Source organism: Apostichopus japonicus, chromosome 16, assembly GCF_037975245.1.
Source record: "Apostichopus japonicus isolate 1M-3 chromosome 16, ASM3797524v1, whole genome shotgun sequence".
Taxonomy (NCBI): domain Eukaryota; kingdom Metazoa; phylum Echinodermata; class Holothuroidea; order Aspidochirotida; family Stichopodidae; genus Apostichopus; species Apostichopus japonicus.
The window spans coordinates 1,924,251-1,938,580 of NC_092576.1; the positions used below are offsets into that span (position 1 = coordinate 1,924,251).

The 14,330-nt window shown below is 37.5% G+C and overlaps 1 protein-coding gene across 1 annotated transcript in view; it reads left to right on the forward strand.

The window, feature by feature from the left end:
• LOC139983652 (26S proteasome non-ATPase regulatory subunit 2-like) overlaps positions 1 to 14,330 on the forward strand; it is a 19,471-nt gene continuing 5,141 nt past the window's right edge. The window contains exons 1-15 of the mRNA XM_071997353.1: positions 1 to 157; positions 657 to 713; positions 2,237 to 2,401; positions 3,689 to 3,810; positions 4,469 to 4,696; positions 6,130 to 6,288; positions 7,211 to 7,355; positions 7,817 to 7,877; positions 8,284 to 8,433; positions 9,169 to 9,275; positions 10,241 to 10,368; positions 11,220 to 11,307; positions 12,172 to 12,334; positions 13,077 to 13,178; positions 14,057 to 14,301. Coding sequence (XP_071853454.1) covers positions 77 to 157; positions 657 to 713; positions 2,237 to 2,401; positions 3,689 to 3,810; positions 4,469 to 4,696; positions 6,130 to 6,288; positions 7,211 to 7,355; positions 7,817 to 7,877; positions 8,284 to 8,433; positions 9,169 to 9,275; positions 10,241 to 10,368; positions 11,220 to 11,307; positions 12,172 to 12,334; positions 13,077 to 13,178; positions 14,057 to 14,301 — 2,001 coding nt within the window. The 5' untranslated portion in view covers positions 1 to 76. The remainder of the gene's footprint in view (positions 158 to 656; positions 714 to 2,236; positions 2,402 to 3,688; positions 3,811 to 4,468; positions 4,697 to 6,129; positions 6,289 to 7,210; positions 7,356 to 7,816; positions 7,878 to 8,283; positions 8,434 to 9,168; positions 9,276 to 10,240; positions 10,369 to 11,219; positions 11,308 to 12,171; positions 12,335 to 13,076; positions 13,179 to 14,056; positions 14,302 to 14,330) is intronic.

Here is a 14,330-nt window from a genome sequence, read left to right on the forward strand (position 1 = left end):
GCCGTTTGGTAAAGCAATTAGAATCTCATGTTGAAATACTCCTCTCTTCTATTCGCTCAATAGCACGGACTGAAAAATGGCAGATGACAAGAAACCAGAAACTACAAGTGAGAAGAAAGAAGAGAAAAAGCAAGATGAAGAAGAAGAAAATGAAATGGTATAGAGCAAACATAATTTTAATCTACACTGGTGTCCATTGTTGAAAAATAAAATAGTTCTGTGATTGTAGCCACAAGGAATCATTCCCGATACGTTCAATGTGTGCTTTGTCATGGTTTACTCTGGCCTAATGTTACATTTGTATCAAGATGCATGTGTTAGGATATCGGCTTGTGGTACGGTAGGCCTAGGGCCTAGGACATTTACTTTTCGGGGAATTAATATGTGCATAGGCAAGGTATTCACTGTTAATCCTATGACGGTTTCTTTGAGAATTTCCAGATAAATTAATTAGACCTAGCCTAGGCCTATGAGAGAAAGTTGCAAAGGTGAAAATTTTAATGTGTAGTCCGAACAGTTAGCTAGCTTAATATATGAATGAATGAATACATTTAACTAAGAATAGTAAGATGTACCATGTCAGTAGGCTTAGACCTGTCATAAATTAGTCTACATTGGAAGACTAAGGGTAAACATTTGATTCTGCTCTATTCCAGTCAGAAGAAGACAAACAATTGGAGGAGGAGCTGACAATGTTGGTGGAGAGACTACAGGTAAGAAAAAATAGTTGATAATGCACTTCACCACAACTTGTTCGTTTTGTCACATGTGGCTATATGCGTTGTGACGGTTTCAGTTATTCTCCGCACAAGGTACTTTCCGCTGATTACTTTCCACTGAAAAAATTCTTGTGCAGAAAACAACATTTTTTTTCACATACATGTAAACTTGGTTTTTCTTCAATTTTAGGATACCAAATCCAGAATGGTTTGAAAAACATGGGAAGGTATCAAAGAAAGTTAACAAGGATAGTTAGACTGAGTTTGTGTCAGGGATGTTAAGCTGCTCATGATTTACTAGCTCAGGCATGGGTGTGTGTAATTAGGGATTATGTTGAGAAGTACAGGGCATAAAAGGAGGCAGAGGCAAAAGGAGGCAGTGTAATTATGGAATAAGTATTAAAATATGGTCTGTGTATAAAGGATGAAACTGAGTGAGAACAAGTTATTCCATACGGCAGCTCAATTCACTTTTTCCACGCCATATTGATACTACTATACTATATGAACTACAGCCCAATATGATGACGCTGTTTAACTAAAATAATCATCGATCCTCTTCTGAACCTAATCTATCCTGAGAATCTACAGTCTCTATCCTGCTCGAGCCAAAATATCTATCATTCTCAATCATTTCAATGTGCCTAATTTTGGTAAGCCATTCTGTTCATCCCCCAAAAACCTGGTATTTTCAACTGACAAAACGATGTTTTTGGCTGATAAATTTGGTGTGCAGAAAAAAATGTTTTTTGTCAGAGGAAAGAACAGTGTGCGGAGAATAACTGTATCCAGTTGTGAGTAGAGATGGCTTTGCCTATATTGAATATCTAGACTGTACAGTTGCAATTGCTCAATAGCAGTCACAACATTAATTTATAATTTTCAAATCCCAATATATGCTCTGTAGTCTGTATCCCATTACTGTAAACCTTGCAAAACCAGTAACACAATGAAAAAAATATGAATCCTTGACAGTATTAATGTTATGCACAGTGCTTTCAAATAGCCATAGAACCAAGCAGAGTCGGTGATTCTAACTAGCTACTTATTGATATTAATGGTAGACTTAATGCTTGATCAATTGCTTGATTAATGAATATCAACCTCAGTCATATTATTGATCATCAAAGAAAGTGTTGGTATATATTTATGCAAACACGTTAGCAGTAGGCTAGTATTAATTAAGTAGTTTCAAGACCTTTTGACAGTGTTAGTTCATGGACTAAAGCTCTTGAACATTCCCAAGTTACTAGTCTTGTACTAGTATATGTACATTTATTATCAATATTTACTTCATTGTTAAACTTGCCTGTCTCTGAACCACCTATGCACTAAGATGCATAACCGTGCAACATTGACCTATTGCAATGTTGAAAAATTATCACCACCTGATATTGAATTTTTCGTCAAGTTAAGGATGATTTTGGTGATGTGAAACGTAAACAGTGACATTATTTTAACCATTACAGTTCAGCATTGCACATGTTAGCATAAATGTTTCTTTTTTGTTCCTCCAGGAAAAGGATACCTCCCTCTACAAGCCTGCTCTGGAACAGCTCAGACAACAGATCAGGGCCTCTACCAGCAGCATGACCTCTGTCCCCAAACCTTTGAAGTTCCTCCGAAAGCATTATGACACATTGAAGGAAATTTATGAAAATATGCCTGCTGGGGAAAATAAGGTAAGTTAATTGTAGTTATAAGTTTAACTGAAAGAGAGATATAGACACACTTACATTATAAGAAGTGCAAGAAAAGTGTGAAGGACAAAGAAACATTGCTTGATGATAGCAACATTCAGTGATGATTGCCATAAATTCAGTCTCCATGATAACCTGTAAACAACTATTCTCACAAAAGTGTAAAGATTGTGTAGGCCAAAATAGATATTCCAAAAGTATGTAAAGTTTAGACTGTTTAAGTTTTATTGCAAATTGGTTTGGGGCATATCTCACAAAATTTAGTGTTATAAGACCCTTTTGTTACACTTTATTCATTCATGAATTAAATTTGTTTCAATGTGAATTTTTTTTTGTCTGTAAGGACAGTGACAGAAGCCTCGGGTACAATACTGTAGTTCGTTGCAGTGACGTAACGGACAGCTGAAGATCTGAATGTTTCATTGCTTTCAGAAATGTATATCATCATATGCAGCTAATATTATATTTTTAGTACAGTTTACATAATATTGATAGTGTCAAGTTCTTTCTAATTATAATGCAGTTTTAACAGATATCTTTGAAAGTGATACAAAATCCCAACTTTTTTCGGAATTATCACTTAAAAGTGGTACCTAGCATAAGTGAACAAAATTAATATCCATATTATTCTGTGATAATATTTTGATTTTGATTTCAAGTGTGCATCTGATTAATAACTAATTTAGCAAATTGTCCTCTGTATTTTAATTGTTAGAACGGTTGGTGCCATACACAATCAACCAAATGTCAGAAAACCATGGCTGGTCACCTATTGGATATGGCTAATACTTTCATCATTTGTAAATACATAAGTGAGTTAGGAAGGTGTCAAACATATTGGAGCGTCCTCGCATTTTTTGAGTTATAGCTGTCCAGAGTTGAGGTGCCACGCCCATTTTTGCGTCACTGAGAGTGCACCTATCGTAAATTACTGACTTTCAGTCAACAATTGTTGATCAAACCTCCTGTGTACAGTATTTCATTACTTGTATATTGATTACTTAGAAGATGTGATGTATGGTACAGTAGGCTGACAGTTAAACCCACCCATTACAGTATTTGTAATGAAGCACAGTAGGATAGGTTGTTTCCTACACTCACACATATATATATGTACAATAATATACCATTCATCCGCTTGGTGTAATTGACATTGAATTGGATCCCAGACACAGACAGTCTTGCATAATGCTGGACAATGATAACAGTGACTGTTCAGTTCTAACAGACATTTTTCTTTCTTTGTTTTGTCTTGCCCTCAATTTTCAGCGATTTTGTGCTGACGTTGTTTCAGTTCTAGGTATGACCATGAGTGATTCTAGAGACTGTTTGAAGTACAGAATTTTAGGCTCTAAGGAAGATATCGGCTCCTGGGGTCATGAATATGTCAGGTCAGTTTTCTACCAAAACCATCTTCTAGTGTTTTATCATTAGAGTTAGATACTGAACGCCCAGTGATTCCAACCACCATCCTGCAGCATACCTTCACCAGTTAATGCAGTATAATCCCACAATCATGCAAGCTATTGAGAAGACTTGTTTGTTTGTTTAGGATATGCACCAAATATAGGAAGTAGACAGTTGTTTGTGATTCTTTCTGTGTGTAAAAGTGGGCGTTTCATTAGATCGTTTCATTAGTATAAGTCGACAGTAGTTTGTGATATTCTATGTGTGTAAGTGAGCGCTTCATAAGATCGTTTCATTAGTAGTCAACAGTTGTCTGTGATACTTCCTATATGTGAAAAATTGGGCGTTTCATTTATCGTTTCATTAGTATTAGTAGACTGTCGTTTGTGATTCTTCCTATGTGTATAAGTGAGTGTTTCATAAGATTGTTTCATTAGTATAAGTGGACGGTTGTCTGTGATCTTCCTATGTGTATATTAGTGTTTCATAAGGGTGGTTTCATCAGTATAAGTTGAGAGTTGCTTGCGATTCTTCCTACTGTATGTTGCATTAGTGGGCATTTCATTATATACATACTCTACTGTACTTTCCATGATGGTATCGTATCATCATCTCCTCATTCCATCACATGACTCTTTACAGACATCTAGCAGGCGAGATCGGCCGGGCCTGGACAGACCTAGAGGACCCTAACACAGCTCCAGAGAAGGAGCAGCTCCTGAAGCTAGCTACGGAGATCATACCTTACCACATGAGTCATAATGCAGAGGCGGAGGCCTGTGACCTCCTCATGGAGATGGAGAAGCTAGACTTGCTGGAGGCTTTTGTGGATGAGAGTGCATTCCCCAGGGTCTGCTTGTACCTGGTCAGGTGAGCCACTGTACATTAGAACTTCTTGTAGTACAGCCACTCTGCCTGATGTATAATGATCATATTAGATTTCTGATGTGGTGGCTGTGGTTCATTCATTGCTCCCACGTTCTTCTTGTACCTTGTCAGGTGATTAACTGTAGATTAGAAACTTCTTGGTGTATAACCACTCTGCCAGAATTAGAATGATCAGGTTAGATTTCTGAGGTGGTGGCTGTGGTTCATTCATTGCTCCCACGTTCTTCTTGTACCTGGTCAGGTGATTAACTGTAGATTAGAACTTCTTATGGTACAGCCACTCTGCCAAAATTTAGAATGACTAGGTTAGATTTTTGCAGTAGTGGGACTAGTGGCTGTGGTGTACTAAATGCTTCCAAAGGTCTGCTTGTACCTGCAGGGATGTAAGTCTTCCGTATTTTTACGGAAATCCGGTTTTTTTTTTGTCAGGGATGTAAGTCTTCCGTATTTTTACGGAAATCCGTTTTTTTTTTAATTCCAATAAAGTTCCACAAAATTGTACAAATATCAAAGACACAACGCGGCAAAAATGCCTGGCCCGTTGCAGCAAGCTAACTTCAAGTTTCACTCATCGATCAACCAAAATACCATTTCCTGTTACACATAGCATTGCACTGTACAACATTGTGTGTGCCATGTGAACATCGTTGCGTACGTGCGAACTTCAAATCGCCATAGCTCATTTCTGTCGTTGAAAAACCTTGCCTAATTCACGTTGATTCGTAACTGCGGGTACTCGACATAAGTTTCGGAAATAACGCTTGTGATATTTGTGAGCGGCTAAATCTACGGGATACGCATATGATAGTCGATATTCGTGATCGCTTTCAAATGTGAGACTGTTTTTTATTCCGGATTTCGCTGCGACGTATTCGTTACTTGGAGCTAGCCTAACATAACGATAGTGTGTAAGTAGTCAGAACTAGGGGTATGATGTGTTAGCGCTAATACTTTTGAGCTAGCCTAACATAACGATAGTGCGTAAGTATTCAGAGCTAGGAGTAGGATGCGTTAGCACGACATTCCCCCGGTTTCTCCGAATAGTTTTCCGGTTTTTTTTTTTGGCTGCACTTACATCCCTGTACCTGGTCAGGTGAGCAACTGTAGGTAAGAACTTCTTGTAGTACAGCCACTCTGCCAGATTTAGAACGATCAGGCTAGATTTCTGACGTAGGGGTGGCTGTGGTTTATTAAATGCTTCCAAAGGTCTGATCACGAGGTGAAACTTCAAACCTGTGTTTTAGCTGTAACTAGCACAGCAAGAAACTATCAGATGACAGAGAAAGAGTACACTTTCAGTAAACAAATTATAACAGTATTCTGTGCGATAACTTTATTTTTTCTTATGAAACTTTATACTTCTTTTGTAAGTTTCTTGACCTTCTTTCAAATGGATCTTTGCTTTGCCCCATCAGCTGTGTAAACTATGTCCCGGAACCAGAGGATTCCATCCTCTTGAAGACTGCCCTCTCCATCCTTCGTAAATTCAAGAGGTACCCGGAAGCCTTACGACTCGCCATCCGGCTCAACGATATGGATCTAATAACAGACATATTTACTAATTGTCCAGACAAGTAAGCAGTCAGATTTGATCCGTTCAAAAAATGTGCAAAGATATTTCTGTGAGATTTCTGATCTCAGAATTTCCCTACTATGTTGGCATCTTAAAGGCATTGAAGACTCGCCCCAAACTGCGTGCCGCGCTCTGAAAAAGTTAACTTTCCGTTGCTTGCAAGTGAAGTTTTTTGCTTGTTGCTACAAAATGCAGACAGTAATGAAACGTGATCACTTGCTATCTTTAGCTGGACCTGAGATGTCCATCCCTGGATCGTTTGTACACTGTGCTGTGGGTATTGACCATAGCTGTATGAACTGACTGTACACTAGTGTCTAATTACCGATGGCAGCAAGCTGTGTGTGTATTTTCTGTGATCGATGGTGGTGTCTGACACTTCTGTTACACCTCAATCCAAACTAGGTCAGATTACCGGCATGAGAGGTTTCTTTGTGCGCGAATCTTCACTCCCTTTAAGTTAACAAAACTGGTTCTGTGTTTGTAATGTAACATTGCATTTAAAGTGACAATTTGGATTGTTTATGTAAAACCATAAAAAAAGTATCCTTAGTACATCCTTATATGGATGTTTTGACCATTAATAATGGTTAATATGAACCTAATACTATAAACCTAGTGATTAATCTTGAACCACATTACATCACTCATGTGTCACTAGTCGGTGAGTGTTATACGAACATACCCAACGCCTGCGACATGGAAACCTGGATAATTGGATATAAGTGTCACTAAACAGGCATGTTTTATCAGAACCCAACCAAAGTTGTAATTTAACATCCTGTTCTTCAATGTCTTAATGTTCCACTATAACAGTTATAATAAGACTGATGTTCTTGGAGAAAATGCATGCCACTATAAGGCAGACATGTTATGCAGATTCTCACTAGTGCAATCCCATATTCTGCTCTCACTTCCCCTAGACATGTACAGAAACAGCTAGCCTATATGTTAGGCTGCCAGCAGATCTTCTTGGAGTCGGCCGAGGAGCTTGACGACGGCGAAGAACTGGTAGAGATTATGTCCAACAGTCAGTTGAATACGCACTTTCTGTCTCTGGCAAGAGAGGTGGGTATCTTAGGGTTTACTTATAGCATTATCTTGAAGAGGGGGGGCGAGGGAGGGCATTTGAGTATGGGTTGTGGAGGGGTGAAGGTCTCTGCTTTGTGATTGTTGCTACCTTTTGATTTCTGGTCTGGATTGGAGAGAGATCCATGGGCAAATGTTGGGTCATCCTGTAATTTCTTCATTTTATTTTTTGTGGCAAAGCAAACAAAAAATGAACAAACTTAAATGTCCTGGTGAACCAATATGATCTTGTGAAGTTACATATTTCGTCATATAACTCTCATCAATACAAAATATTCCATTGTAAATCATTGTATGTGGCAGGCATTTAATGAGCTGCTTTAGTTTTATAACCCCTAATTTGCAATGGAAGATTCTAAAGTAGATTTTGTTTTGTATTGATTGCCAGGTGAATGTGTCCAGTAATAGGTAATTGTTTTCTTATCTTCTTCTTCCCACAGCTTGATATTATGGATCCCAAAGTACCAGAAGATATTTATAAAAGTCATCTTGAGAACAGCAGTAAGTAGTATTTTTGGGAGAGATTAAAGTTATTTACTGGTGGTACTTCAAGGCCTGGCAGTGCCGGTTCATGGGGATATATCGGCTGTAACTCGGTAGAGATAAAAAAAAATTGGTAAATATGCTATTTCGGAAGCCTATCTCCATGATGCTCCACGCAAAGAAATGATTAAAAAGTTCCGTTGATTTCAAGATGATAAATTCTCTCTGTGATACAATTAAAAGTTCAATTCAATGCTGTAAAATTATTTTAGCCAAAAAATAGTCCCCAACTGCTGTGAACTCGTCGTAGACGTTGTTACAACTAAATATCTGTATCATTCACTTTGAGATTGATCTGAGGTAGACATATTAGGACACAGGATGTATTTCATAAAATGGAATTGAATTCATCTTTCCTCCCCAGGGCCAACATTTGGTGGAACCGGTCAGGTAGATTCGGCTCGTCAGAATCTGGCATCTTCCTTTGTCAACGGTCTGGTCAACTGCGGCTTCGGAAAAGACAAACTCATAACCGAGGATGGAAATAAATGGATTTATAAGAACAAAGAACAAGGTAAGACAAGTAAGAGGCTCTAGCATTGTGATGAGTACTGACCACGATTTGAACAGTTTAGAACAGATTCTTCTTAGTGTATTATTTATGCAGGTGCATTGTGGGTCGGGTCGGGCCTGAGGACAAATATATGTGAGCTGGTCCTCTTTTTGAAGTCTTCTTTATTTCCTTCAAGAGTATACCTTTGCAAGTGAAATTACTTTATTCCTTGTACTGTGTGTTGGGCTCAGTTCCTATGGCTGTATCCCACTCCCCTTCTCTCCACTGACCTCTTTCCACTCACATCAGGCCTGGATGTAGGAATCATGTTTTATGTTTAGATGGAGAGCCTAGATTCTTTTCAGTTGGTTCCGATGACATTACTATACAAATGTAAATTACATTATTCTTTTACCCATATTTCTCCACACCCTCTTATTTAGCGTAGGTCCTATGACTGTATTCCCAACCCCTTCTTTCCCCTGTCCTCTTTCGACTCACATCAGGCCTGGATTTAAGAAAGAATGTTTGATGTTAAGACAGAGCTACATTCTATCCAGTTGGTTGTAATGAACTTACTTTACAAGACTACTCATTTTCGGGTTGGCTTGATGAATGTATCAGTAGTTATGCAACCCAACCTCCCTGTGACCTTTGACCCCCTGTCATTCATATCCTATTTCAAGCTGCAAGTCATTTGACTAATGAGACACATAATTAAGCCCTGATTTGAATGCCTTTAATTGTTTTATGCAGGTATGCTGAGTACTACTGCCTCGTTAGGCTTGGTCCTTCTTTGGGATGTCGATGGAGGTCTGACGCAGATTGACAAATATCTCTACTCATCTGAGGATTATATTAAGGTGAGTCAGATCATCCAACGGTGATCTCTTCAAGGACATAGACATGTCAATACTTTCTCTCATGATGTCGGAGTAACTCTTATAAGGGACATAGTGGAAATTTTATTTGTGTGTTGCAATGTTTCTAAGAAACGCTTGTACCATACTAGTGGTACATGACAGCATTTTGAAAATTTAGAATTCTCTTCCATCCACCCCTAACAGCCCCACTATAATGACCAATCCTACCCAATGTACTACCTCAATTTCACCATTGCAGTGACCCACTCTAGCAACCCATCGTTATGACCCACCACAATAACCCAATCCAACAACCCAACCCAGTGACCCACCTCAATTACATCACCAAATGAGATACATTTATCAATGATAAATTCGAATGATATATGTTTGTTTATCAAATCACAAGATCCTCCTAGCTTAAGAAGGGATTAAGTCGGCCTAAACAATGCAATTTCAAACATTGCAAAGCTGTGTAATTGTCACCCTAAGATTTTCTTAATGGAGTAAACAGCCACCTTGATAGCATCACTTAACTATTTTTGCTAACCCATAGAGCTTCAATTTTTTGGAAATCCTTTCGTCATTGTTAGAAATTGACATATAACTTCCAACCATCGGTTTGACCAATGGCAACTTTTTTTTTTTTTAAATTGTAGCGATTAGCCCGCCATATGTCAGTGTAAAATCGTCATGATAATGATGATCATAATCATGATGATGATATGATGATGATGATGATGATGATGATGATGATGATGATGATGATGATGATGATGATGATGATGATGATGATGATGATGATGATGATGATGATGATGATGATGATGATGATGATGATGATGATGATGATAATGACAGTGGTGATGATATGATTAATGATTAAACTAATGAGTGATATTGGTATGATCTTTCTAACTGATGGAAGCAAGATTCATTCTAACGACCATTTTCTTAACCTACAGGCAGGAGCTCTGTTGGCCTGTGGTATCGTTAATTCTGGTGTCAGGAATGAATGTGATCCAGCCCTGGCTCTCTTATCTGATTTTGTTCTGCACAACAATATGTCTATGAGGCTTGGGTCAATACTAGGGTGAGTAAAATATTAATTAAAAAATGTAACTATGCTGACATATTGATTACATTCATAATAAAATAAAACTGTTAGCAAACTGCTTATCCACTAGAGAGCCTGTGTAGGAGTATGTGTAAAGGATCAAAACGTCAGGCCAACTTATTTTACACATGATTAATGTCATGTTAATCGTCACACAGTTTGTTACGTAGTTGTTCAATAATTGAAATAGCTAATCAATTGTTGGGCTCATGTTTCTGTTTGAGGAGAGGAAGGGTGGGGGGGGGGTGTTGCTAATGAGTGGGAAAGAATAAATACTTTCACAATATTAATATAATGTAACATCACACAACTTTATACAACAGTGGATCTTGTAGGAAGTGGCATACTGTTGTTACACTGTTTGTAATAAAAGTGTTGTTTTTAACTTCGGAACACCACTTAACCTAAATGCAAGGTTTCTTACATGTTAGTCTGAAACTGATATTACAGTCAAGCAAACCACAGGCATAGCTCGCTGGTACCAATATTTTGATGAATATTTCGTTGCTTAGTTACTGTTGATCAATTAAACTAATTATATTAATTAAATCAATTTAGCTTAAATGGAAAACCAATTATCATCACCAAAACTGTAAAAAAATGTATTCAATTTTTTTTAAACATAACAGCATTTGTGACCTGACACTTTCATCAGATATAACATTTTTTGGTGGAGGTGGGGGATGGGGGGGGGGGGCTTAAATAGTTTCTTTAACTGATTTTCTTTTACATAGCCTGTGTATGCTGGAGGGAGAGACTTATTCGTAAATTGAAACTCACAGTATGTACAACCACATTCCTTCCTTCCTCTCGTTCTGCTAATCTAGGCTCGGACTTGCGTACGCTGGATCTAACAGAGAAGATGTTATCAGTTTGATACTTCCGGCTCTGTCTGACCCAAAGTCAACAATGGAGGTGAGAATCTCCATTATATTACAACATTTCTGACAAGCATTGCTCAATGTAGTAACAGTCTAAGATTTTTGTTTTTTGCCACTGTATTTATTTACAATACCGTAACACATAATACAAAAGAATCAGCAAAAAGACTTACATAAGAAGCTTACATAAAGAAATCATAATAATCCGTTAATATTAAGGTTACACAAATTGTTGTTTTGCTTAGATATAAAATAGTAAAGGTCAAGTCGAAAGTGAAACTTAAAATAAAATTTGTGCACATCTGGGATATTGTTATTCAACCTACAAGTATCAATATATTTTTTAGCATGCAAAATTAAAAAGTTCAAAAAAGTTACTGTCTAAGATGAAAAAAAAAGGAACAGCAAAAAAAGTGGTGTTTGTGCTTTTATCACCATTGTCACTAGATAAGTTCTACTTTTTTCTGTTTTCCTTTCAAATTATTCCGTAAATTTGGAAATTGTTGGAAGAAATCAAAAAGTTTGACGATTTGGCAGTCGGTTAAAACTGTTGCATTTGAGTTTATCAGAGATAAGACAATTCTTAGTTATAGACGAATTAATATTCATAAGGTGAAACAAATAGTTTTCTTAGTAGCAGTTCTGTGAACAGAAATCATATTCCTTTGGCACAATTAAAAAAAAACATTTCATATTAAGAAGTATTTGGAATTGTATGACAATTTTGACACTGATTTCTTCAATATTATGATTTGCATTCATTATTACTTATGTGTCAGGTCAAAATCTAGCTGATTTCAAGTGTGCTTGAGATTTAATGATGCAAAATTATAAGTTTTGGAACATCTTGTCTGGCAACCTGAGATAAATTCAAACTTTTGATTTGTTTTCCTTCAAGGTGATTGGAGTGACTGCCCTGTCGGCCGGCATGATCACTGTAGGTTCTTGCAATGGGGAGGTGACCTCCACCATCCTCCAGACGCTGATGGAAAAGGGAGCTTCTGAGCTCAAAGATACCTTCGCTAGATTCTTGGCTCTTGGAGTTGGACTTACATTCCTAGGTAGGTATCACCTAGTGGATTTTAAGAAAAAATATGTTCTCTGTAAATAAATCAAAATAAATCCAAAAGTAAATTTATGTTTACTCATCTTCATGGACAAATAGACATAGAAATTGGAAGGTTTGGAGTAACATTATCTGAGAATCTTGACGAAAGTTGCAATACTTTTCCGACGTAGTATTTTGTTCCAGATAATGAGAGTTGAAATTGTCAGACTTGATAACGTAGTAAACTTGAAGGAAACAGGTTTTATTATCATAGTTTCACATCGAGAAGAAATGTCTTTGTTTGCTTTATGTTTACTCGTACTATTGACCTTGGATTGGATAAGGATGAAACATCACCTTAATGGAGATGTGAAATTAACAATATACCAATGACTGTAGTGTATTTACATTGATATGCATCTTAGATGTGAACTTAAATTGGAATTTAATTTTTCAAGAAATACATATAACAAATTTTTCCTTGTAGAAAAAAAAAAATGTATATTTGAGCTTGGTGTTAAATAATTACAGTGTCTGTTAGTATAGACAATCCTGTGTATTGAGTAACAGTGTTATAACTCACCTTGATAAAATTCCATCAACGAAATTCCGTTATATATTATTCCATTTATGAAATCTCATTAATATAAATCCATTTTTATGCATATACTGCCATCTATATAATTCCATTAATGTAATTTCATTCATGTATTTCCATTATAAAGAATTATTATTATTTGCCTTTTCCCTTACAGGTAAACAAGAGGCGGTGGACGCTACTCTCGCTACCCTAGATGTTCTTCCAGAACCCTTTAAACTTTTTGCTCACACTCTGGTTGAAGTTTGTGCATATGCAGGTGAATAGATTTTACTTTTATCACTGCTTCTTGTGTTTGGTGACTAATTTATTGAAAGGTTGATCAATTAAATTTGTGGGATAGTTTTATCAATCAATAGCTGGGCAAGTAATATCAAGACAGCTGGATATGATCTAATCTTTATATGATAAAAATTATGTTGTTGTGTCCAATTGTCTACTATATTTTAGGATGCATTATAGTCAGTAATCTATTGGAGCAACCCTTCCTTCTGCCTCCAAATCCCCTCCCCCATCAAAAATCATCCCCTATCAAGCGCCTGGAAAGAGCAACATAATATAAGACACAGTCAGTCATTTATTTTGGCAAGTAGTGCAGAGGGAGGAGGGGTGGGGCACTTGCTTAGGAACCCGGTGGCTAGAGGGCTTGTGAGTCAAACCCCAGAAGAATAGTCCTCTTCGAGGAACAGCCGGGAATTAAATTTACATGATAAAATTTTTTGTTTTTCTTAGCATATTGGATCATCCCGGCAGGGTGGGTTGCCAGGTCTGAAGCACCCTCCCAATATTAATCATATTAAGTAGTTACCAGTATTCAATAATAAGCTCCCAAAATGCGTCTGTTGCTTGTCTTCCTCACCAATATCGATATTCCAAAATTCTTTTGTCTGTTATGATTAAAAAAAATAAACTCTACCTAACCTGCAGGAGCCAATCAGGCTCGATCAGGATTTTTCATTCTGAATTTCAGTAATCTCTTTCTGCCTTCAGCTCCCCCCCCCCCCCCCCCCCGCAACAAAAAAATTAAAAATCATCCCCTATCAAGTGCCTGGAAAGAGCAACATAATATTAGACGCAGTCAGTCATTTATTTTGGCAAGAAGTGCAACAGATATCTTTTGAACATTTCATTCAACAGGTACGGGCAACGTGTTGAAGATCCAGCACCTGTTACACATCTGCAGCGAACACATCGAAGCAAAGGAGAAAGACGAGAAGGAGAAAGACAAGAAGGAAGGAGACAAGAAGGACGCAGATAAGAAGACAGAGGACACAGTGGAACATCTGGCTGCCCACCAAGCAGCTGCTGTGCTGGGCATCGCTCTCATTTCAATGGGAGAAGAAATAGGATCGGAGATGTCACTCAGGTCTTTTGGCCATCTTGTAAGTCTGGTCAGGCCAGTTTTGTTAGG